This window comes from Macrobrachium nipponense, chromosome 39, assembly GCF_015104395.2.
Source record: "Macrobrachium nipponense isolate FS-2020 chromosome 39, ASM1510439v2, whole genome shotgun sequence".
Taxonomy (NCBI): domain Eukaryota; kingdom Metazoa; phylum Arthropoda; class Malacostraca; order Decapoda; family Palaemonidae; genus Macrobrachium; species Macrobrachium nipponense.
The window spans coordinates 35,372,447-35,398,499 of NC_061099.1; the positions used below are offsets into that span (position 1 = coordinate 35,372,447).

The following is a 26,053-nucleotide window of genomic DNA, read 5'->3' on the forward strand; positions in this document are numbered from 1 at the left end:
GGAGATGTCCCAAGTCACCTTATTAAGTGGTATGAATGTCAAAGTCCTGTCGTCAAAAAACGGCATTAGCCGGCCGGCCCCCTCAACTCTATCCGGTGCATGTTTGGTTAGTGTGGACCCACAAAAAGTGGATGGTCTGAATATGTTCGTGAATGAATTCAGTTTTTGATTCCAATAGATGGGAAATCCTAGGTTATGGTGCAATAACCACAAAAGATCATTTTAGCTGAAACTGAAATGACATTATATATGTTAACAAGATGTTGTTGCAGAATTTGGAATGGGGTAACGCTGCCTGTTGAATGGGAATCACAAGTCGTAACCATAGCTGCATTACATTTAGGTTTAATGAAAATAGTTCATATGCTTATTCTCAGTAGGCTTGAGAAATAAATTGATAAAAAGCTTTAGAATGAACAAGTTGTTTTTACAAAAGGCAGGAGTTTTATAGATCCACTATTTGTGTTTATACTTTTTGTGCAGCAGTAAATTGAATTTACAAATGCCATTCAGATGTCTTCTGCTGATTTGACAATTGGTTTAATGGAAACTTAAACAGATTGCTAAAGAGGTGATGGCTTGTCACCAAACTAGATACAGCATAAGTAAGTGTGGGTTGTTCTTATTACAAAATATTAAGTTTGTGTGTGTTTATTTATTTATTTATTTTTTTTTCAAAATCCACAGCATCCCATGTTTTCAGCTTCACAGATGTCAGATTCTCTTCTTAGTCAGCTGAACACCAGTGTTGGAAGCTCAGCATCTCCAAAAGTTGGTCCTCCCATCACTGATGAAGCAGGATTGCAAGAATACTTAACCCAGTACAAAGAAAAAGAGAAGTTGCGTCAGATCAGTGAGTTTGATACATATATTTCTTTTTTGTCATTTTAATTGGAATCATTCAAAACTACAATTCCATAATGAGGGCCACCTGGTAAATGAGCATTAGATTTTTGTAAAACCACCCCCAAAGACAGGAGTGTATTACAGGCAGTTTCAAGTTAAATAATGGAAGGGGTTCCATTCCCGGCCGAGCACCGTTAACTGAAAATAGATGATAATAGTACTAATAACCTGCTTAACAGCGCCTTTAACCAGAGATCAGAGCTGCTGATAATCCGCTTAAGTGTTGTTAACTGGAGATTAGTGCCACTAACTGGAGATTGATTCTTAAAATCCGGTTACTGGCATCGTTAGACAAATGTTGTAAAAGCAGATTGATGTTAACCGATGCCAGCGTGAACTACCTGTATTCTTGTGGGTCAGTGCAATATAATTTTACAAATTATAGTTTTTGTTGTAGAAGTACGGTACAGGTAGTCCTTGCTTATCAGTGGTGTCGGTTAACAGTGTTCTGGTTTTATGGCATTTGGCTAATGACATTGTTAATCAGATTTTCTGTGATGGTAAGTAATTTTTGGTGTTGGTAGGTAGTTTTATCAGCATTGGTAAGTTGTTTATCGGCGTCGTTAATGGTTTATTGGCGCCATTAAGCGATTTATTGGGGTTCACAAGCGGTTAATGGCACTTACATCATAAGTGCCATTTATTACCATAATTATTGGTGATTTTCGGTTGCCATTTATTACCATAATTATTGGTGATTTTCGGTTATTTGCGCTAGCCGGGAATGGAACCCTCGCTGTTAACTGGGGACTGCCTGTACACTGTCAAAATTGACTGATAACAGCTTAGCTTTTCCCCTTCAATACTAGAAGCTGATCTCAGTAGCTGAAACTGTGGCCTCAATTACATTGCAGCTCAGCAGTCCAGCTTTAGAAGTCTATGTACTTGAAAGTATAAGCTGTACACACTTCAAGTACTTAGTCTGCCAGCCCTAAGTTTGATCCTGAGTGCAGATGAAAGCTATTTTGGGCTGTTTCTTGAACAATTACATTGTGCCTTTACTGTCCTTTCCAGTGAACTATGTTATGGTAGTTGGTATGTTGTTACAGGTTGCAGCTGTTGAATGGGGGGGGGGGGGGGGGGGGGGGAGAGCGAGAGTAGGAAAGAGAGAATTAACATGTAAATGATGAGTGGGAATGTTTGTTGACAGAAGACTGCAGTGTGTGCTGTATATGAGTGATTTGTATGCATGGTTCAAGGAACAAATCCATTGTGTGATGGAAAAGGTAATGTGAAAAGGATGAGAAAGAAGAGTATCAAAAGGCATTATCATTGGCGGTTGAGATTCAGAAATAATAATTATAGAAATAGTAGAGTTAGCCAAAGTTAGTTATACTGTGGTAATGATAAGTCTAAATAATTTTGCCAATGTCAGGTTTTTTATGTACTTGTTTATCCCTTTTTCAGTGTCTCAAGCAGAAAGTAACAACAGCATGAATAGCTCTTTGTGGGCTTATGGGACATCTCCACACTCACAACTGTCAGATTATGGCAATGTTCTGCGAAAGAATGTATATCAGGCAGCTACTAAAGATGCAGGTATCTTGGGTACAAAACTTGTTTAATTTTTACAGGATGGGTCTTGACTATGAAGTAAAGGTTTTGCATTATGCTGTTCAATTTTCACATTTTAAATGTTTCTATGTAAGTAATCCATGAAAATAATTTTTTGTGTATATGATAGGGTAAAAGTTATAGATTAAGCTTTACTTGCCCAAAATCTTTTTTACAAAGTTTCCCTTGAGTGGTTGCGAACATCAGATAAAATTCTTAATGCTATTGTTTTGCTAAGTTTGATAAGCATTTTTATATTACTATGTACTGTCAAATGTCAGTGGAATTTATGAAATTGAGTGTTAGTGACAATAAAGGTATTGAATTTGGAAATTTTCCCTTTTGCAGACCAGGAAACAAATTCTGCTGATAGCAAAAATGATGATATCAAAGCATCAAACCTTTCAAGCTCTAGTGTGGGTAAGATTTGGCGGAAGAGGAATGTGACCCCTGAGGAACTCTTTCAGGTTAGTATTGAGTAAAGGATCATACTTTCAAGAAGGAATAATTCTTGACTGACATTCTTTCTTGTAGTTAGTAAATAATTTTTCATCATAAAAAGTGTAGTCATGAAAATACAGTAATTACTCAATATTGCTCTAAAAAAAAATCCGCAAATTAGTGCATTTTCCATGATTTATCTGGATTTACGTCCCACAGAAAAATCTGTGACTAACTGAAGCTGTGAGTGCTGAACTGCATTAAAGCAGGGGTCCACATTATTTTTATTACTGTTCTATATTATAATTATTATTCAGAAGGTGAACCCTATTCATATGGCACATGCCCATAGGGGCCATTGAACTGAAATTCAAGCTCAAAGAATGTGGTGTTCATTAGGAAGAAGTAAGAAGAGGTAAAGGGAAATACAGAAAGAAGACATCTCACTTTAAGAAAGAAGAAAAAATCATAAATAAATAACCATAAAGTCTTAAATACAAGGAATTGTATTAGGGTAGTTAACGTATTGCAATGCTTGAGCCTTTGAAGTTCCAATTGTATGTCGTCCTCAGGGACACTGTTCCACAGTCCAATACTGTGAGGAATAAAGGACCTCTGGAACTAAAAAGTTTTATAGTGAGGCACAATTACTGCATATTGGTGCTGCAGTTCAAATAATCTGGTTGCTCTTGAACAATAATATGGTTTTAAAAGCCGGTTGCTAATAAGTATAATATCTGGTTAAAATAAGAGTAGCTGTAGGTTTCCCGGTAACTTTTGCTGTACAGTACATGGTGGGCAACCTTGATTCATAGATACACAGACTCCAGTTTCAAAGTGGAGCCATTAGGTTAAGTTACTGTATTAACATAGGTAGTATTCAGTTTGCACTATTTAAGTCGGACAAATAAAATTTATTTATAATTTTTGTACTTTAAAAGGTAACGGTAATTTTTTTTCATCCAGTTCACAGAAAACTTACGGATTTGGATGTCGGCAAATCTTCTGGTTCCTCTAGTTAAAGACATAGATACTACAAACAAGGATTTAGGAGCAGTAGCACCTGAAATTCAGATTGGATCAGTTGGTGTAGATAAGCTGAAAAAGACAGCTCAAAATATCAGTGGTGTGAAACAGTTAGGAGATGTAAGTATTGTTCCTTTACATTATATTGTATGCAGTAACATAGTGCATGTTATTTTTAATGGTGCTGGAATATAGCAGGAAGTGTGATCTTTTGAATATGGTAGCTACATAGTTTTTCTGTTTAAAATCTTGTCAGCACTGAAGGTTGACAATGTGTAATTTATTGGTGGTAGTTGATACATTTTTTATCATATATAAACTTACTCCCACACAAATGGCTTTCCAGTTAGGTCATGAAAGACAAAGACCACCACCACACCTGCTGAGACTTTGGGACAGGATCCTCTAAGGTGTCATTTTTACATGGGCCTTTCATTGGGTTGGACATATTTTAAGTTGGTCTTTGGGAACTAGGTAATTTGCATTTTTATTCATGCATTCAATTTTTCTTTGTGATGGAGGTGATTTTCATTTCATGTTACTGTGAGTAATGTTTTTTAATGTATTTCTGTAAGTAACGTCCAGTTCTCTTGCAGTTAAGGGATTACATGTTTGAATTGCTATTGTGGGCTTCGTTCTGTTCCTGTAATTAATGGGATTATTGTCATTTAACTGTAATTTTGTATACTGCATAGTTTTTTTAACTTGGTTATCAAAAAGGGGTAACCTTCATTCTAAGTTTAATTATCATTACTATTTCTTGCAATGACTGATTATTTGTTAGCATTGTTTGCTTGCTAAAGTGTAAGGCACCCTTTAATAAAGCCTTCAGCGTGCCACACGAAGTGTACTGACAGCACTACGTTCCTTTGGGAGGAATACAGGAGAAAGGATAAATTTACAATCAACAGATCAAAGGAATTTTTCATTACCATTTAGAATAGTGTAATGCAAAAGCTCCTTTTTCATTGGCTCACCTGTTTCAGGATGAAACTCCAAGGAAGACATGTAGATAACCCCATTTAGACCTTGATAATTACTATCTGCCACCTTGAGCAGTTAAATGAGGAGTTGCAATAATGTAATTTGGATTGAGGCCACCTGACATGGTTATGATATGGACCATGGCAATTTTGATTTGATATATATTTTATTTAAATTGATTTTTTAGATTGATCTTATCAGTTAAGCTTTCTAACTTGGTATTTGGTAATATATGTAACATTGTATTATATTTAAAATCAGGAGGAAATTGAAGATTTTCTTACTGAGGTGATTGTTCTATTGTAGTATATCTTTGATAAACAGCAGTGATTTAGTTTTTCCTTCATAGTAGTACATGAAACGTGACAGTTTACTCTAAGCTAGGATTCATCATATGGGCCTTGGGATTGGTACAGAAATATAAAAATACTTTTTTGTTCATGAATCTTACCTGCCAGATATATATATAGCTGTATTCTCCGAAGTCCGACAGAATTTCAAAACTCCCGGCACACGCAGTGGTCGGCCAGGTGGTAGTACCCATTCCCGCCGCTGGGAGGCGGGCGTAAGGAACCATTCCCATTTTCTGTCAGATATTTTCTGTCGCCGGTGCAGACAACAAGTGTTTTCTGCACCTCCGTCATTGGATTTTGGAACACTTTTGGTCACTTGAGTATCCCGATTGATTTTTGGTTATTTGATTTGGATCGGTGGTTAGGTATACGCTAATTAATTGTGGATTGTTTTTATTTTAGCTTGATTTTTCCTTAAACTTACGATGTCTGGATCTAGTTCGACTAGGCCAGAGTATGTTGTGTGGAAGAATGCAAGGTTAGGCTACCGAAAACTTCGGTAGACCCTCATACAGTGTGCGCGAATTGTAGGAAACATGTTTGTATGTTTGATGACCGCTGCAACGAGTGTGAAAATATGTCTGATTCTGCGTGGAAGGCTTATGAATCATAGGTACGTAAACTAGAACGTGATAGTGTAAGGAGGTCTTCCTCCAGGCGTGTAACACAAGTTACCCGTCCAGTAGAATTTATCCCTCCAAAGACCGGTGATGCCTTCGGGCCCTACAATAGTGTCTTTGGAGGGTAATACCCTATCTGTGATTCTTAAATCTTTGCGTAGCCTGGAATCATGTTTGCATTGGAAAGTTTTAGAAGTATAGTGATAATGCCATGAGTGTTCATTCTATCGCGTAAGCGTATAATTTCTCATTGACAAAACACTACCGCGTGATGGCTCTCCCTACCTCGGCGAGGCAGAATGTAGTAGGGAGGTAGCTGTCCAAGTGTCTAAAATACTCTACGTTTGTTCATAAAACTTACCAGTCAGATATATATATATCTGCCGGGTAAAGGTGAACAAGCGTTGTTGTATCATAGTAATATTATTTTTGCCCTTACGTCATATTACTATCAAGCGGTTGTATGGTTCAAGTTATATACTCATACCATAGTTACTCCTACGGAGGACAACCGAGAGTACGATTATTCATATTACATTTAATCGGTTCTCCCTGCAACTATTCAGGGGTTACCGGTTTCCCTATTTTTAAACATTTAAGGTATTGTTATGACAATACCAAGTTAGCCTTTTATATTTAGCAAATTCAATTTCGATTAAATATACCAGTTTGATGGTTTTTTGTTTCTGCTCTAGAATGATAGTAAACCTATTCATTCGTAGAATGGTGTAGGTGGCAACTCAGGCAGAGCAGTGCGAGAACGACGAACGTTCTCTGAGTCTGCTGTCACTAATGCCAGTGCTCAGTTCCATCTGATTGTCTGCCATGCGCGGTAGGTTACGTCTCTCTCTCTCCTGCGGGATTGACGGACTAACCGTATTTCTACCCTACAATCACGGCCTTAGCCTCGGGTTGAGGGGAATTCTAGCATACATGACTGAACATCTTCACTTTGCGAGAATTTTTTCATTAAAAAAAAGAAAAAAAAAATATATATATGTGTATGTAGTATGTGTGTATATATATATATGTATTTGTATATATATATATGTATAGATATATATGTGTATATGTATATGTGTGTGTGTGTATATATATATTATCGGTTCTGTTTACCTGCAGGTAACGAATTCTGTCCGAGTCTACAGCGGCATAGCACACATGATTTCCCTCGAAACAAGAATGATGTGCAAGAGATGCAGTCAATTAGCTCGCCGAGACGTCCCTCGCTCGATTATGAGGGGGACTCCTTCCGCTGCCAAATACGACAGCGCCGAGCGTGATGCTCGGCAGGATGCTCGGCTGGACGCACAACGTAATGCTTCTTCAGACATTCGCCGAGATTCAGAGAATAGTAATGGATCTCAGGAAGGAGACTTTTAGGAAGAAACAAATGAACAATCTTCTACAGTGTCTTCAGATTACTCCTGTTTAAGTGAAACGCAGCCTTATTAGGGAAGGAAATTGCAGGGGACCATTTCCTCGCTGGAGAAGTTTGTTTTCCCTGAATAGACTGAAATTCACACCTCTCCAGTTTTTCCTGCAGAAGAACTGGGATAGCATAGATGATCTAGAAATTATTCTGAACATCTCTCATAGTCAAGATTCGTCTATAGGTGATGTCATGGTTCATAATCTCATAGAATTCGAATCTTGACAGATTACTTTTGTCTTCAGAGACGTCCTCCCCGCGCAGGAGTTGGAACTCTCGGAGGGTCTCGCTCCCTCTGAGGAGAACGAAGACGCTATAGTCGACAGGCGGCGTCGTCTTTGGTTCCTCGGAGGGGGACGCTTCTCGTCCGTTAGCTCCTTCTGCTTTGCGGTCGTCTCCTGGGCAATTGGAAGACTTCCGCAGTAAAAGAGAGCTAAGATGTATGATGTATGTTGCACAAGCAGGCCTTCGTCTTTGGTCTCAGGGAGGGGGACGCTTCACGTCCTCTCTCTTTTCTGCTGTGTTGCGATCTTCGCCGGAGAGGACGTCTCCGATGAGTATGCTTTTGAGCGCTTCTGTCGCTCCAAAGATATATCCTTTGCGGTCCATGTGAGAAGGAGGAAGGCTTCCCCTCGCCCATCGTCTTCTCAAAGGATCAGCCCTTTGCCTGAGAAGGAATGTTCTCCATCGAAAAGGATGATTGTGTTCTTTGCAACAACAACTTGTTTCGTTGATTGCAGTGAGAAAGGCAAAGCCACATCGCGAGAGGAAGGATGATAGGCTGCCAATCAAGAGTCCAGGCAGTCCCCTTCTCCTTCTCCTCATTCCGCTCTTTCGCCCCAGTTGCCTTGCGCTCTCGATTTCATGCAGCTCTCCAGAGGTTGTCTAGAGAGCACGGTTACCATCTTCCCGAACGTGTGTCAGTTGAGAAGAAGAGGTCTTGGTTCGATGGCTTCGAGCCTCTTTTGAAGAATAGTTTCAACCTGCGGCCCCTCAGTCTCCTCCTTCGCAATTGTTATCTTCGAAGGACGACTGGCTCATTCATGCCTCCACTCAAACGCGGTGTCTGAAGGATTTTCAAACAAATTAATCGTTGGTGAAGTCCCTGGGACTACTGGTGAATTTCGAAAAGTCACATCCTGATCCCACCCAACAATCCATCATGTATCTGGGGATTCAGATGGATTCAGTGGCTTTTCGAGCTTTTCCGTCCCAGGGACGTCAGCAGCAAGGCTTAGACAAAGTGTCAGCCTTCCTAAGGAAAGATTCGTGCTCGGTGAGGGAATGGATGAGTCTAACTGGGGACCATTTCCTCGCTGGAGAAGTTTGTTTCCTTGGGGAGACTGCACCTCAGACCGTTACAATTTTTTCTCAAGTACAATTGGAAAGAAAACAAGAATCTACACATGATCTTGGAAATTTCAGGAGAGGTAAAACATCACTTGAAATGTTGGCTAGATCCAGTGTAGCTGTCAGAGGGCGTGTCTCTCAAGCTTCAGAGCCCCGACCTAGTGTTGTTCTCCGACGCGTCCACCACGGGATGGGGAGCATCATTAGGGGGAAAGAAGTGTCAGGCACCTGGAGAGGGGAACAGGTGTCCTGGCACATAAACCTAAAGGAAATGGCAGCCATCTTTTTAGCTCTCCAGTTTTTCCAAGAAAAAGTCTCTCATCGAATAGTCCAAGTCAACTCAGACAACACCACAGCTCTGGCGTACTTGAAGAAGTAGGGAGGAACACAGTCTCGGTCCCTTTTTGCTCTGGCAAAGGAGATCTTGCTGTGGGCAAGGGCACTGGACGTCATGATCCTTACGAAGTTTGTAGCAGGAGTAGAGAACGTCTGGGCAGATCTGTTAAGCAGACGAGGTCAACTTCTGCCAACCGAGTAGACTCTGCATCAGGAGGTATGCCAAGAGCTGTGGGGGTTATGGGGACGTCCACTCGTGGATATCTTTGCGACGTCCAGAACGAAGAGGCTTCCACTGTACTGCTCCCCAGTACTCGACCCAGCTGCAGTGACAATAGACACACTTCTCTGGGACTGGACGGGGATGGACCTGTACGCCTTTCCCCGTTCAAGATCTTAGGGGAAGTCATGAGAAAGTTTGCGGCGTCGGAAGGGACGAGAATGACTTTGTTTGCCCCGTTCTGGCCTGCGAGAGAGTGGTTCACAGAGTTCATGGCCTTCGTAGTAGACTTCCCGAGGACGCTTCCAGTAAGGACAGATCTACTCAGACAGCCCCACTTCGAGAGGTACCATAGAAGCCTCTTCGCTCTGAGTCTGACTATCCAAAAGTTGGCCAGAGCGAGAGGCTTTTATACGTCAATGGCGAAAGCCATCGCCAGTGCAAGAAGAGCGTTTTCCAACGCAGTGTACCAATCGAAGTGGACAGTCTTCAGGAGTTGGTGCAAGAAGAACGGCATTTCCTCCACCACAACCTCTGTGAGCCAGATTGCTGACTTCCTTTTCTGAGAAGGGATCTAAAACTTGCAGTCTACAATCAAGGGTTATAAGAGTGTGCTTTTAGTTGTCTTTAGGCACAGAGGCCTTCTCGATCTCTTGAGATCTTTCGAAACGATGAAGGTTCAACAACCCAAGTTGCCGTCTTGGAACTTGGATGTAGTTCTGAAGTTCCTCATGTCCAGTCCATTCGAACCTATGCATGAAGTGCGAGCTTTTATGAATTCTTCTTGGTTCCATAACAATATGTCATAAAGGACATATGAGCTGTCACTTACGGGAGATGCAATTTCTGTGTTGACCTCCCATTACACGAAAGGATGTTCAATTTAATTACCTACAAGAGATCCTTTTCTCTTGGTTATTCGTGTCTGCGGATACGTTGCTGGGATAGGGAGCCGACACTGATCCTTAACTAGTGAGTTAATTTTTAGTTTAACTTAGTGATTTTTATTGGGGTTTTTGAAAGGAGTTTGGGGATAACTCTTTTCAAATTAAGCGCTAACCCTCGTGTTAGGATCAGGTGATTGGGATCGGTGTTGTGCTCCTTAATTATGCTAATAGGCATAGGTATATGGTCATATGAGTGGATTAGCACCCATTGACAAATGCCAGTTAGGCTCTGCCGAGTAAGTGGATAAGACCCCATCGGCAGACCCACAAGAACTCTTACCCATAGGTCACATCCTCGCTGAGGCTCTTGAGACGAAGCAGACTCCTAAGCAATAGCTAGGAAGTCAACCCTCCGTCTGAAAAGATAGGAACCAAGGTTTATAAGAGGTCCTTCTGATAACTTGTGGTGTTCGGTCAGGAAGCCAAGGTTACCAATGTCAAAGAATGCTTTGGCTTTTTTCTTGAGGGGCACCATCAAGGAAGTGCATTCATCCTGTCAAGACAGTGATATGAAAGTGTTGAAGGTGAATGCGCATGGACTGAGGGCTATTTCTACGTCGGTAGCCTTCCAAAAGAACATGGCACTCAATGACATCTTGAATGCCACATTTTGGCGTAGTAATTCAGTGTTTGCCTCTCACTACCTTCGGGAGGTGAGGATTACATACGAGAACTGCTACTCTTTGGGCCCATATGTCGCAGCTGACACTATATTGGGGACAGAGAGTAAGCCACTCTTCCTATCATTTAGAAAATAATATGTTAGTTTGGACTTTTTAATTTTATTTCTTTTTATTTTTTGTTTTTATTATGTTTATGTAGGTGTTTAGTTTTTTGTGGTCTCGGGTAGGCCGCCTTAGGCGGACTTCCCTCCATTAGCCTTGGTTATACGAAGGTTAACCAGATAGGCAAGGTCAGGTGGTAATGTTTTTGCTTCGCCCTCATAGTAGGGTAAAATGTTTTTGTCACAGTGTGGTCACGCCCCCGTTGACAAATCATCTGGAGCGCACCAGCTACATAGGTCACGTCCTTGCTGGCACCTCCAGTGAAGCATTAACAGCATTCGGTGTCTAAGCAACACCTATATGATCTGTCACATTGTGGTCACGCTCCCCGTGACAGTTCATTAGAGCGCACCAGCTACACAGGTCACGTCCTTGCTGGCACCTCTAGGAATGCATTACTGAAATTGGAGGTCTATAATATAGGATCTAGTTGCATTGTGGTCACGCCCCCGTTGACAGATCCTCTAGAACTCAACAGCTTCACAGGTCACTACCTAGCTGGAGTCTCTAGTAAAGCAGAAGCAGACTTGGGTGACGGTACTCACGAAGTCAGCTATGCTAACAGTTAAGGAACCAAAATATCAATCATATATATGAAATTGTTTCCCAAAATCAAATCTGTCTCCCCCTTCCTCCAAAGGTGGGATTCAGCTATATATATATCTGGCAGGTAAGATTCATGAACAAAATGATAGTTATGATACAATAAAGTTTGTTCATACTTACCTGGCAGATATATATATAGCTGTATTCTCCGAAGTCCGACAGAATTTCAAAACTCCCGGCACACGCAGTGGTCGGCCAGGTGGTAGTACCCATTCCCGCCGCTGGGAGGCGGGCGTAAGGAACCATTCCCATTTTCTGTCAGATTTTTCTAGTGCCACTGTCTCCTGAGGGGAGGTGGGTGGGCACTTTGATATATATCTGCCAGGTAAGTATGAACAAACTTTATTGTATCATAACAATATCATATTTTTAATTATTAATAGCCCTCAACTTAGCAGATGTTAACTATAATTCTATCTATTTTCTAGCTTATTCTTAACAGTACTTTACACCTATTTAGTTTAAGAAATTCTCTGATTTGTCAAAAAAGGTACCCAAGCAAATACTATCATAATTATGTAACTGATATCAGTGGAGGTCTTTTAAGTTTGTGGGACTATGTTTTGAAATTGTCTGAAAGTTTTTTCTTTTTAACGGCAGATTGTCCCATTCCTTGACGTGACAGTACATCAAGATTATTTAGTCCATCGTTTACGAGAATTGAGTGTTGGTGGTGCTATATCTGCTTATCGTTGGAATGGAGGCAGTTCCACTTTCAATGGTAAACCATGGAAAGATGAATATCCTACTGACACTGCTGTGAGTGTTTCCTGTAATAAATTGTTTTAATTGAAATATACTTATGTCTTAGAAACACATTTCATTATAAAAAATTATGTGGCAGTAAAAACAAAACAGGATATATTAATTACTACTGGTAAGGTGATATGAAGATACCATAATGAACAGTTTTTATCGTATTCACAAAATTTTGAAAATATTGTATTTTTAAATTATATAACTCATTTACTTTTACACAATAGTATATGAATGTCATAAGTTTCAGCAGACCACTGTGTGAGTTTGTTAAAACCGTGATGAAGCAGGTATAATTGTTAACCGTTTTCACAGATACTCTTGCATTTATTTGCAATGTATATGGATCGCCAGTTGCCTCCTGACATACAGCAACCTGAGGGTCGTATGTTTTCCACCACTCATATAGTGAAAGCCCCAGAGAAACCAAATAAGCCAACTAACATACCATTACTGTACCTGAGTCAGGTATGTATATTTGATTAAGTGCATGTTTTAGGTGGACTACTTACACTTCTTTTAGTCAGACCAAAATATCATGAAGCATAGATTAGACTTTGAATTTTGTCAATTTTCTTCAATTTTTGTTATTAAATCTCATTTAAAGTTGGAAAATAAAGCAAACAAATAAACACTCATATACACAAAAAACAAGAAAAGAAAAGCAAACAGCAGACTTTACACAACAGTGGTCGAAAACGAAGTGGAGTACCGACCGATGTGTAGGTGGAGCTTGCCTCCTACCGTCTGTAACTAACGACCTTGTTTGAAAGTTAACTGCTGTTCTGGCTCATGTTTGCAAGCAAAATTGTATGTGAAGACCAAAGGTTTGTATTTGTGTAGGAACAAGTGGTGGACACTATAACTGTAAACATTGTTATTCCGTGCTTGATTCTGTAATTGAACTAAATAGATTTTCGTATGTTACCTATAATTTTTTCATTTCTCTCTGCAGGTGAACCCACCACATCTAAAAGTAGTTCTTCCACCTGAAGAGGAGTGTGAAGTTGGAAGTGGTCGTAACAATTTCATACATGCTTTGCTACTTTTCATTCATCATGTTACACATCAGCAGCACTCACGGATTGCTAACATTAATTTGTCTATGTCAGGTGTAAATCTTTCCTGGGTGGTTAGTTCATCATGATTAACATTTGCTGGTAATTTGTCAAGACTTTAGATACTATTCTTGTTACTGGCAGTTTTTCCAAGGATCTTCAAATAGCTTTTTAAGAGGTTTTATTATACTTTTGTACTGAAGGTTTCAGTTCCAGATCAGTTTGTTACATTACCTTATCCTAAATAAGGATATGTTAGTATATTTTAAGTGTTATCTTCAATGGCTGTCTTAGATGTAAGAGTTGAGATTATAACTTACTGTATGAATGTCAGTTTAATTCTTTATTTACATGACAAACTGTTTAATTCAGGGTTTTAAAGTTGTTTTAAATCATTTTTCAAGTGCTTGAATACTTCCATATACTTTTTCTACATGCATCAGTAAGTGCAATTTTTTCACGATGTAAGCATAATTTGAAATTTATTTCGTTAGGGATGACTAATTTTTTCTACCTTCAAGGATTTGTACTAATTGAGTATTATTTTAATTGAATTGGAATGTTTTAATATTTTTAAAACTAATTACTCCATTAGTTTTTTCCCAGCAATACTAAATTTTGTAAAATGAAATTTTGTCATGATAAAAAGGAATATTGAGAACTGCTTTCAGTAATCCTTTTTATTTAAGTGTACCATGTAGATGGTATGGAATGTGAAAAACTTTAACATATGAATTTTGTAAGAAAATCATAGCAATATACAGTTATAATTAAAAACAAACCATAATGTTAACATTTATTTTCAGCAAGAAAAGCTTATTTACTATAGGTACAAGGTATCAGCTAAATCTGATACATTTCTTTTTAATATTGTGACCATGTTGTCTCTTGAAAATAATGCTAAACTTTTAGTCAACTATATTGTTTTAAAAATTAAACATCATGAGACCCCATCTAAAATCTGTCATGGTGACACAATACAGTGGGGAAATACTTGAAAAAGCTTATTTGGTTAACAAGTTAAGCTTTAATTTATACAAATCTCAAGAAGTTGCAAAGGATTTAATTCATGGGACAGATGAGCTTTCATGAAGAGAGACTAAAATTGGATAAAAGCTCGGACAATATTTATTCTAAATGTAAGACTTCATTACTTTCCAATTCATTATAATGTACTATACGAAATATTCATAAAAATATATTTAAATTACTCTGTAAGCTAGATTAACGAAGATATTAATTACACTTATGTGGCAATAATCCGACATATATAATACTATCACATATTTTCAGTTTCAATATCAATAAAATTTTTAAAAAAATATTAATTACAAACTTGTGGCAATAATCCGACATATATAATACTATCACATTTTCAGATTCAATATAAATATTAAAGTTTTTTAAAGTATAAAAAGGTATAAAAAAAAAAATCTTGTTGCAAAAGAATGAGCTGTCAGCAACCGTAACCAAAAGATTAAACAGTAATAATCTTTTTTACCAAAAAATAAATAAGTACGTTCAGGCTAAATTTTTTTTATTATATAGTCTGTAAATCCTATACAATTCATGTGGCTCAAATTTCCTTCATTTTTGCCATAAGCTCTTCTAAGGAGGTGTCATCAACTTCCACAGTATCTCCAGCCTCTGCTGAAGTTGGAGCAGGCCTTTCATATGCAAAAGTGATACCATCTGCCAAGCTAGGAGCCTGGGCAGATGCTGCTTCGCTGGCTGCACCTGCATCGTCATCAACTAAACAAATACCTGAAAAACAGTAAGACGGGGCTATAGTTAATGAGTGTGAGGACTAGATGGGAGTACCATTTTACAAGTCAAAGCTGTGTTCTGCGTCAGCAGACGGAACCATAATTGTCGCCTTGTTCAAAATTAAAGGGCTGCCATGTACTTGAGACTTTGTTGGTCTGGTCACATATAACGAGTAGTGATATTGTTGGTTTGTTAATTTATACCCAGAAATAGCAACCAGTCTAATTAAACTTTATTTAGACTTTGCAAGGCATGTGGGAATAGATCTTTACTGGGGTGGCATTATTGAACACCTGTCATTTTTAACATGGTTTCCCTTTATGCCCTCAAGGTTTCCCTTTATGCCCTCAAGGGTAATGATCCCACACAGTTAAATATTTACATTAAAGCGCCTCAGTGGCGTGATCGGTATGGTCTTGACCTGCCACCTGGGTGGCAGCGAGTTCAATTCTCTGGCATTCTACTGAGGGGTTAGAGATGTGTATTTCTACAGATAGTTCACTCTCGACGTGGTTCGGAAGCCACGGAAAGCCGTTGGTCCCGTTCCTGAATAATAACTGGTTCCATGCACATAAAAACACCAGACAAACAAAAACATTTACATTAGCTCCTTCTAAGTTACTTAATAAAAACCTGATTTTTGGGACAAGTGTTGAAGGGCTCCCACAACTGTGCTAGTATCTGCATATGAATTACAAATTTCGGTAACAACACTTTTTTTAATATTAATGATTGCCAAATAGTAAAGGACACAAAGTTAGGTAAAAATGGAGATCATGTCTGTTTGACCTGAAAAAGCTAAAACCTAATGAAATGTGAAATAATTATGATCAGTATGGTATGTTACATACTTTCCTTATTCTTCTATATTGCTTTGTATCTAAGTAGGATGGAAACATCATTCATAAAACTAGTACGAAGTCATGCCACTGTCTTGCATAACTGATTTATAACTGTGATTTAAATGCATGGTCTCCAAAATATAACCAAAGACTGCCAAATTATGATAAATTTTGCTCTTTATGACTCACAGGGCAAGTTCAAAATAAATTTTTACCTGGTCTTGGACGTTTAGTAATATAATATATTATATATCTTGAAACCTTTACAGTATTAGTCACATGGCAGTTATATTCAGGAGTATGCAACTTGCATTTAGCAATCACTTAGAACTGTTTTTTTTTTTTTTTTTTTTTTCTAAGGAAGATTTTTCATAACCACAAGAATCCTTGACTCAAATCCACTAGGGGTGGGAGACTGATTTTTCTAATAATTAGAGAATTTTATGGTTGACCACTAACATGCCAAAAGCACAAAAAACCTCTCAATTTCTTACCCCAATCATTATCTTCGTGTACAACTTCCTCTTCTTTTTCTTCTTTTTTCTCTTCTACAGGCTGGTTAGCTTTTTTCTCAGTATACTCTGCTTGTCTTTTGCGACACCAATTATCATCACAATGAGGATTGGGTCGCATCGTCATGGTGGGGAAGAAGTCAACAAGAGCATTATACCCAAGGTAGTAGGACACCTGTCCAAAACTCAGGAGATATCTGTTGAGCAGAGAGAAACAAAAAAAGAAATTTAAATACCGTGCCAAAACGTTACAAGACTACAGAACTTGAAGTATTCTGTTACATACATGTAATTTCCAGTGTGGTCCTTAAATTAAAACTATCAATATAATAACTGCCTACATTAGTCAGAATAAAATTAAATTTTTACTGAACATGTAGCATGTGGTGCCTGCTTGCATCATAAAAATGTCAGTGATGACTACATCATGAGTAGTACAAACTGCTAATAAAATGGCACCTCAACTTAGTGGATTTCTTGCCCAGCAAGTAAAGCCTAGTTTATTTTTCAAATTTTACTAATAAAAGATGGTTTTACTGACTCTGTAGGAAAAGAGGTTAACTGAATGATATCTAGGTTATCAAAATGAAACTCATGATACAGGATATATATAAAATGTTTTGAGGAAGAAATTTCAAGTTTCATGTGGTGATAGCTGAGATCAAATATACGAGTATATAAAGTAATTCACTCCTTTGAATTGAAAGATCATAAAATACCAGATAGGATAGGCTATTAAACCATTTATATGGAACTGCACTAAACTATAAGCTATGAGTTAGCCTAGAGTACCTTACTGTACAGGTCTTTCTTACTCATCAGATTTCATTACTTAATGGATAGGCCAGACGCTCAAGCTGTCCGTTAAGTTGAGGTGACACTGTATTCAAATTGTTTCATACACACCCATCAACTATTATTAGCCGTAATACATGGAAGAAAAAAAATGACTAAAAAATCAACATTAATGTGACAAATGGTTGGTAGAAACAGTGCCTAATTGGCAGTGAGTTCGATTCTCGGGCATTCAATTGAGGAGTGAGAGATGTATTAGTGGTGGTAGAAGTTAACTCTCGACATGGTTCGGAGGTCATTTAAAGCCGTTGGCCCCATTGCTGAATAACCACTGGTTCCGTGCAACGAACAAACACCATACCATACCATAACATAATTCTTTTATGTCTTAATGAAGGTTACAACCACCACAGGAATTTCCCAGCTTGTCAAGCTTGGGATATTTTAAGTATCTTTTTATTTAACTTTTAGCAACTTCTGTTTTTCTTTGAAAATCTATTACAGAAGGAAGAAAAATGCATATCTCTGTGAAAAGTAGATTGGGCTTATTCACCATAAAACAATGATAAAATCATTAGAAAGACTAAGAAAGGCTGTATAAAGGAAATGTAGGCAATTCTGCTAATGGAGAACAGTCTTTGATATGAGTACTCATATGTCTGTGACACTTAATATTTTGGCAGGGACATAAGAAGTACAGCAAGTGACTGCTGAGTACATGGGTATAGATGGAATATATGTTGTATTATTAATGACTGTCTCCTGTCTGTTAAACTAAAGTATACATAGGTATGTCCAGCAAAATTCATTTCTCTTACAAGGGCTCTCTGTGTTCCAATTCTTGCTAACACCTCATTTGTCACTATCTATCCATGATATTCTCAGCATTTTTCTGCAAAACCACATCACTGCATTCAACTTGGTTCTTAATTCCCTGGTTATTGCCCTGCTCTCTGATCCATACGTGAGGGTGAACCACATAAATATGTTTTCAGAGTTCTTATTTGAGTTCCAATTCTGTTAACTGTTAAAAGATTTTTCATATTCTTAAAAGAGTTTTTAGCTATCAGAATTCTCCTCTCACTATCTTGTTTTGCTCTCGCATCTTGTGTTAGTAGACTGCCCAGGTAAACAAAACTGTTAGCTTGTTTTAAACTTATGTTGTTTATCAATATATTACAATTTGGTGGATCTTGATTCTTTGATGCAACTACAACTTCCGTTTGAAGAACATCACAGATTTATTCAAAATTTATGATAAGAAAAAATTTTTTTAAGTAAAAATGAAATACTACTGTAGAGCATGACAAACATTGTAAATACAGTTATAATAACTGTAATTCAAGCATAAACAAAAGAGTTCTGGCACATCAAGAGGACTGTTAAAAAAAAAAGGCATAACATATTTTTTATAAATGGCTTGTAATTCCACGTCACTTGTAATTCTATGTCAGATTTTTCTTTGGAGTACAATTTCTAAAAAACAACTTACTTGAGAACATTTTGCACAAGCAATCCAGCAACTATTCCCATTGTTGTTGGCAAAGAAGCAGCACACACACCCTCACGTTTCAATGTTCGCTCATCAATCTGGCTTGCAACTATAAGAGGAGGAGCGCACTGAAAGAAATTGAAAGGTAAAGCAAAATTAAAATTTGAGTAGGTAAACTAGCTCTAGTAGCTTAAGATATGTTTTACAGGATGTACAGATTTCACAAATAGCTCTTGATGGCTGACACCACAAGAAGTTTCTCCCTAAGAAGAAAAATGAGGACGTCTACTATACTGTATATATAACATTAAATTTGCAAAGATGCAGACCCTTCAAAGGAATGGAAAGGGTCCTCCCAATTAATAAGGACCTATAAAGTGTTAATATTCTGAAAACATTTTATTTTTCAAATTCAAAGGAACATAAGCACTAATATGTCATTATAATAAGAAAAACTTACGTCAAAACAGGCTGTTTCTCCAGGTATAAGGAACTGAATATGCCCAGAGACTGCATTTTCTGAGACACCAGATTCAAACCACTTTTGTCCTAACTCATTACAAGCACGATTAACAGCCATCCTTGCTTCAAAGTTATCTACACAGCTCAACACTAAATCTACTGGTCCCTCAGTAAGGCTGCCATTCCTGAAATAACAAGAGCACCTTGATTAACGCAATATACAGTAATTTCATACTGACAACTAGGTACTACTACATTTATATCTTAAGGGTTACTTGAAACCTTGAGAAGGATTATGAAAGGAAACACAGCAAACTTGCAGTTACTTCTGACAAAGGAAATTTCTTCTTCACACAGCAAGCTAACCAGCAACCAATAATTTGAGAAATTTTTGTATATTATTTTTGACATGGAAGTTTATCCTATTGTTTACATGAACTATTTTTTTTTTCATTCCTTCCACTGAATTTTTTCAAGAAGTCTTACAAGACAAGCTTAGACTGGTTTTTGTTTCAAAGTTTTATCAGAATATTCAAGTATCACGTTAAAAACTACATGTGGAAAATGATGATTCAGAATTAGCATACTTACTTTATTCTTCCCATAAAATGATCAAAATTATCTACTGTCGTAATATTATAGTTGTGTGTTTCAAAGGTGACATCTGGGTTGATGAACTGGAGAGTATGAGCAGCAGCTTCTACTTTACTCAGCCCAGCTTGATGTGGTTGGAAAAACAATCGATTCATATTTGCTAACTCCACTTTATCGTAATCAAAAAGCAAAAGCTGGAATACAAAATGATAATCATAATGTTATAAATACTATGCACAGCAACAAATTGGCTTAATATTATTTATAGATGACGTCCAAGAAATTAATTTTTTATAATATTGAATATATTCTTATAAACTCATCAATCACGTAAAGCCCTCATTTATGGTCTGCATGTCAACAGGCATGTGTATTTTGAAGACTTGTAAACAGCAAAAGCAGAGGAACTAGGAGCAATTGTTGCTTATGCATACCCATGATCCATCAGTAGGCAATAATTGTTTATCTTAATGTTTCATGTCAAGTATCTGACTTAGCAAAAGTGAGGGGAGAGGTGGTGAGCATTAAAAGGAGAGCTGATCATGTCAGCTCCCATTTCACAGTAAATTAAGCCTCTGAGCTAATGCCTCAAAGGATTCAGTTTCTGAATCTGCCACCAACATGGCACTGTTAGCCGTACTAACCGAACAGTATCTGCTCAACACAGCCAAATGATAGCCCTATTATTTTCATATATCTCAGACATTCTAGTTGCCATCCAAGCTTATGTCTATCCAAAATAGAAACTTTCAAACATGAATACATTCCTGCTGATCATGTACCCTTTCTACAAAGTGAGAGAGTTACAGTGCTCCCTGTTACCCTGTTTCCCTATCCTTTCAGCCTTGGATAGAGAGAGAGAATGCTACTAACCCACTGTTACCTGGGTATGGGGAGTCGTACCATTGCTCCTATAAACCCAATCCATAAACCCAGTAGTGGCAAGCAAACAAGTTGCACAACAGGGTTACACAATCCTTTCTCTGTGCCACTCTTTAATCAAATACTAAGCCACAATGACCTGCATAATAAGGCTATACAGCCTATTTCCTCTATCATCAGAATAAAGAGGAAGGCCTCAGTAGGATTACCTTACCCAAAGCAAACCAAATTCTGGCAGTCCTTCCAAGTGGCCAAGTCTTATAACCTGAAAGGTAATATTATTAAGTAAATCGGAACAACAAAGCTGCTGTGAAATATACCAGAAGCTGCTTCATTTCTGATAAAAACAAGAATTCTTTACAATAAGGGAATCCCAAGAGATGTTTGAACTCAGTTGTGGCCAGAAGCACAATGGAGTGCTGACTGACAGGTGGGCAAGGTTCCCCCAACCTGTTGGCAATTAACTACATTGACCATAAGTTTGATTGTCTGTTTCCAGCTCTTGCTAAAAGCTAAATCTCTATGTAGAGAACAAAGATTTTTATTTGAGTAGGAACAAATAAACAATGATGCAGCTGAAATCCACTAAGCTGAGGTGTTAACAGCGAGTGCACAGACAAGGACAACATACAGCAGCAACCCCATACTATCTAGCAATCCACAACTATGCCGCTCAGACACAGCCTATTCAATTCTTGAAACAACATACAAAATTAGTCAAGTCACAGTTGTAGTCCACAAACAACTAATAAACCACGAAAAACTAAGCAAAACTTAAAAAAAAAAAAAAAAATACCTGTCAGAGAACAGAGAGACCGACATCTATAAAGGATGGGAGCTGATGAATGGTGCTTGGGTTCCACAAGTTAACATGCAGTATCCCTCCACTCATCTATCTACCACCAATTAACCACCACCTTACTCAACTTCAATAATTGTTTTCATCTGGCTTCTTAGAATATTCCTATATAAATGTCACTGGTTTGTACTATTGTAGGAACAAACATGGTTCTGTAATAAAACAAACAATAAATACAAACTGGAAATGAGATTTAGGTGCACACAACAGCTGGGCTACTTATATGCCTAAAAAAAAAAACTTAAAAAGGAGAGATATTCAAGGCAAAGGAATATTTACTAAAAAAATACCCATTACCTACAAATAAAGTTATAAAAGTAAACTACTAAGTCAGCATTTGATCAACAAATAAAAGTAATTCATCTGCTAAACCATATGAGGGCCATGAGAAGGGCCTCCAAAATGCAAAAGTGAGGGCCATCAGAAAGGCCTCCAAAAACCAAAGTGAAAAGTGAAATTATAAATCCACATTTACCTTACCCATTATACTTAGCCTACTGGTTGCACTTCAGTCATGTGATACAATTTATCTAAAGAACCACCTCTGGGTTAGTCTACTTACTTTCCCTATTCCACATCTAGTTAACATTTCGGCAGTAACACTTCCAACACCTCCAACTCCAACTACTGCTACAGTGTGCGTTCTGATCTTCTCATAATCTTCTACAATTCCCATCCGTTTCAAAGCCATGAGCCGACTGAAAAAAAGTTATAAAAGTTTAGGGTTAAGTCTACACAGTAAATTAGTCAAGGCCTACATATGTCTAATTCCCAAGAAAAGATTCAAGTGGAAAACATTTTGACATCTACATTGATTAAATTGCAAAATAAAATCTTAAAAAGGCAAAAGTATATTCTCAGTATTTCTTTAATTTTTACAGCCAACTTTATTCAGAATTCAAGGTGTAATTTTTTTTTCATTACAAATACTACATTTGCAATAACTGAGCTAAAAATTGGTATTCAGGGAGATTTCTCAAAGATTTTCGGAGATCTGACTAAAGGCAGTCCCCAATTATCGGCAGGGGTTCCCTTCCTAAAGGCGCGACAATAACTGGAAATTGCTGACAACTGATAATTTCCAATTCCTGATTATCGTTGCCAAAAAGCCGGTTGTCGGTGCCTAAAATCCAGTCATCGTCACTGCTAGACAAGCGCTGTAAAACCAAATTGCTGATAACTGGGGACTGTAACCTGAATCTCTACCCTAAACAAAAGGCATGAGAAGAGAAAAGGAAGCAGACAAGTCACATTCTCTCTCTCGCTCAGCCAAATACCTTGCACTATGAATCAATTGTTAGACGAGGGTGGAAAATAAGATGGAAGAAAGATAATATGAAGAGAGGTATGATAAAACGAATGAAAGGGGTTGCAGCCAGGGGCCAAAGGGATGCTGTAATGAACCTCGTGAGGTGCACTGGCAGCTCTACCCCCCCTAATATGGGAATGATGCATTAGGGTCAAGGACCTGGTGCCCTAGATGTGGTTGGTTAGATAGCAACTTTATAAGTCACCTGTAGCGGCCTAGCTTAAATTGGGCAATAAGCTCAGGTCTAAGTAAGGCGATATGTAGTCCCAGTTAGGTTAGGTTAAACTGGTCTCTGTATTTCACTAAATGTATGTTTTTCCCCACACAAAAGCCCTGCATTCCCAAATTAAAGGGTCTAAAAGTGGCATCCACCATCTGTGTGACCCCCTATTTGCTAAAGAAATCACTGCCAGAAAAAACATGAAAGACACACATTAAACAATGGGGAAATAATATGGTAAAACTGGAGGCGAGTGAGTGAAGAACGACGGGAACAGCTTCCGGACACGAAAACAAACCTAACCTTTCCTAGACTGCCAAGTAACCTGACCTAACAAGATCTAAGCTTCCTAACCTCACTTAGGGTGCCAAGCCCTGACCTAGCAGGGGGTCGGGGAGACGACTTTGACACCCCTGGAACGACCAAACCCAAAATAACACTTGGACACATGGACTGCGCTTCTGTTTGGAGGTAGTGTTAGAGCCTTATCTCCGCTGTTCCACCAACTACACCCTATCCATTTTGGGATGAACATAAAAGCAAAAAAGATGGTAAATAGCCTCTTATCATAAACAAACGGCAAAAATACATAGGCCTAGGCTAAACATACACAAATGGCGGTAACCTAAATACCCAGGCAAGCGGACAGCCATGTTTGGGTTTTCCATGCAAAAACGGTTAGAAAATGACAGGGCACTAAAAGAGCCTAAAAATACCAACCTAATGTAACCGTCCTTAACCCTAGGACAATTTTGTCCAATTAGGTAGCTACGCAGGGGGGCAAAGGGGGGGATACCTATTTATCTACCTTATAGTAGGTCGTATTTTGATTAATTATTTCTATCTGTTATTAGCTAACCCAAGTATTAGTGAAGGTTACGTATGGAGAAGAATTTTTTAGTTTTTATGTGCTTTATTAGTAGTACTTATAGGTATATAGGTACTATATAGTATATATCTATATATAGCCTATATATAGCCTATATATCCTATATATATATTATATATATATATATATATATATATATATATATATATATATATATATATAATATATATATATGTATCCTATATGTGGTTACTAAAAGTTTAAAGTACTAAAAGTTGACCAAAAATGAAAACCCTACCACAGGCCTACCTAGGTAGCTATATAGCTAGTTACTATAGGCTATTCCGATGCCCACACTTGCCCCATCACGAAGAAAAGACCTGACCTGACCTGGCGTGGGGAAAGTGACCCTAGTACCTGAACGATCCTGACACATTTCCCTAACCTGTATGGATTGGAATCCACGACTTCCCCCGACATCTGGGCGATTTTCTCTCGGACGACTCCACTCTCATTTCTCTTGAGTCTCTTCAGTTCTTCTTCCAACTCGCGAACTCGGTTCTTCAATTCTTCCACTGACATGTTTGCCGGGTCCCTTGTCCTTGACAGGAGCTGTCAAATGTCACTTCAATGCCACCGAAGTTTGACAATCTGGTCGCAGATGCTGGAGCGATGACAGTGATGTTTATATACACGTAATCAGGTGTTGGGTGCGAATCCAGCAAACACATTTTTCTTCTTCTTCTTCCTTCTTCTGCCGTTAGTAATATTGTAGTAGTGGTAGTAGTGATAGTATCGTTAAATTTAGCCACTAAACAAACCCGTTGTCCTTTATGTGTAAATACAAAAGAGGATAATTTAAATTTTCTTTTATATTGTTTTTGTGGCGAAAAAGATGGACTTATAGTGGACTGTATTATATGCTTAACGTTGTTACTTGGTCAAAAACCGCTAAAAGCCTTACGTAACAACTCCACAAAACTCCCTTTGCGGTTTCTAAATTACGAGGAGATATCTCTCAACCCAATTCATTATTAACGAGGATAACACACCAATATCATTAATGAATAGTAGCACAATTAAGTACTTTCACTTACTGAGCAGTCCTTGTAGACATGAACTCAGATCATAAATTGCTATACGAGATACGACGAGAGGTACGCGCCTCTCTCTCTCTCTCTCTCTCTCTCTCTCTCTCTCTCTCTCTCTCTCTCTCTCTCTCTCTCTCTCTCTCTCTCTCTCTCTCTCTCTCTCTCTCAAAATGTTGCGAGTACTCACCGGTTGATTTTCAGACCTTAGAGGACCGCTGTGTTATCTCGTTTCTAAAAGTTATTTACATAACCTTAAAATATGAACACAATAAAGGTTTATCAGATCAATTCATATTCACCATCCACAAAACTGAAACATAGGAAAAATGAAATAAAATCGAAGGATATTGAAACGCATTTGATAAATGTAAAGTTAAAACTAATTTTAATAACTAAAAGTTAAACATATCAAAGAGTAATAACATATAAATGACAAATGAAATTAATCACTCAAGGGGAATTGTAAATCAATGGTACTCAAATGAAAGCAAATTACGACAAAATTCAAAGAATCAGGGCAATCGCCCTTTTTAAATCCACACACACATCACTACACACACTAGATAACAGGTCAGCTCAAAAGTTGAGCCAAGAAGCTGTTCGTTCCGAACTTCCGTCCTGCATTCGGGTTTTGTTGGGGAAAAGAGACAAGTTATTCAATTACCACGAATGTAGAACTGACGTACAAGGTTTTCATGAACATAAAAAACTTTGCAATAATTATCAAGTTCGTTGTCAAAAATAAATTCCAAATATAATAGTGTGCAACTTCAACATATTTATTAAATGTAGTGAATTAATTGGTGGTGTGTGTCAATACAATTTTGGGCGATATCACGCCCATACAGTGTACTACGCACATACGCATACACACCCCTAGAGGGGCAGGCAAAGGATCGTTCAGAGGGGCGAACTACTACCCTTCGTCCCTTCCTTTCCCCTCCCGATCTTTTGACCTCTCCTAATGGCTTCTCTGGCGAGAGGCACAAACAAGACCCAATGACACCAACTCTTACCATACGTAA

At 38.1% G+C, this 26,053-nt stretch overlaps 2 protein-coding genes across 2 annotated transcripts in view; one reads left to right on the plus strand and one right to left on the minus strand.

Annotated features, from left to right (window-relative positions):
• Positions 1 to 14,035, plus strand: part of LOC135210294 (transmembrane protein 209-like) — a 50,593-nt gene extending 36,558 nt beyond the window's left edge. The window contains exons 6-12 of the mRNA XM_064243177.1: positions 688 to 853; positions 2,314 to 2,445; positions 2,809 to 2,927; positions 3,868 to 4,047; positions 12,161 to 12,319; positions 12,632 to 12,784; positions 13,272 to 14,035. Of these exons, the coding sequence (XP_064099247.1) occupies positions 688 to 853; positions 2,314 to 2,445; positions 2,809 to 2,927; positions 3,868 to 4,047; positions 12,161 to 12,319; positions 12,632 to 12,784; positions 13,272 to 13,463 (1,101 nt within the window). The 3' untranslated portion in view covers positions 13,464 to 14,035. The remainder of the gene's footprint in view (positions 1 to 687; positions 854 to 2,313; positions 2,446 to 2,808; positions 2,928 to 3,867; positions 4,048 to 12,160; positions 12,320 to 12,631; positions 12,785 to 13,271) is intronic.
• A 121-nt stretch (positions 14,036 to 14,156) lies between these two features.
• Positions 14,157 to 24,654, minus strand: LOC135210295 (ubiquitin-like modifier-activating enzyme 5). Its single transcript, XM_064243178.1, has 7 exons — positions 24,383 to 24,654; positions 22,142 to 22,277; positions 19,836 to 20,032; positions 19,243 to 19,429; positions 18,783 to 18,910; positions 16,478 to 16,692; positions 14,157 to 15,138 (listed from the first exon to the last, which is right to left on the minus strand). Exons 1-7 carry the CDS (start codon positions 24,517 to 24,519, stop codon positions 14,951 to 14,953), a joined length of 1,188 nt encoding a protein of 395 aa, XP_064099248.1. The 5' UTR covers positions 24,520 to 24,654; the 3' UTR covers positions 14,157 to 14,950.
• Positions 24,655 to 26,053: the final 1,399 nt, after the last annotated feature.

Coding starts and splice junctions, on each gene's coding strand:
- LOC135210295 (XM_064243178.1), bottom strand. CDS start 24,519: ATGTCAGTGGAAGAATTGAAGAACCGAGTTCGCGAGTTGGAAGAAGAA. Junction 22,278..24,382: donor GTGGATTCCAATCCATACAG/GTTAGGGAAATG, acceptor ACTTTTTTTCAG/TCGGCTCATGGCTTTGAAAC. Junction 15,139..16,477: donor ACACGAAGATAATGATTGGG/GTAAGAAATTGA, acceptor ACTGTTTTTCAG/GTATTTGTTTAGTTGATGAC.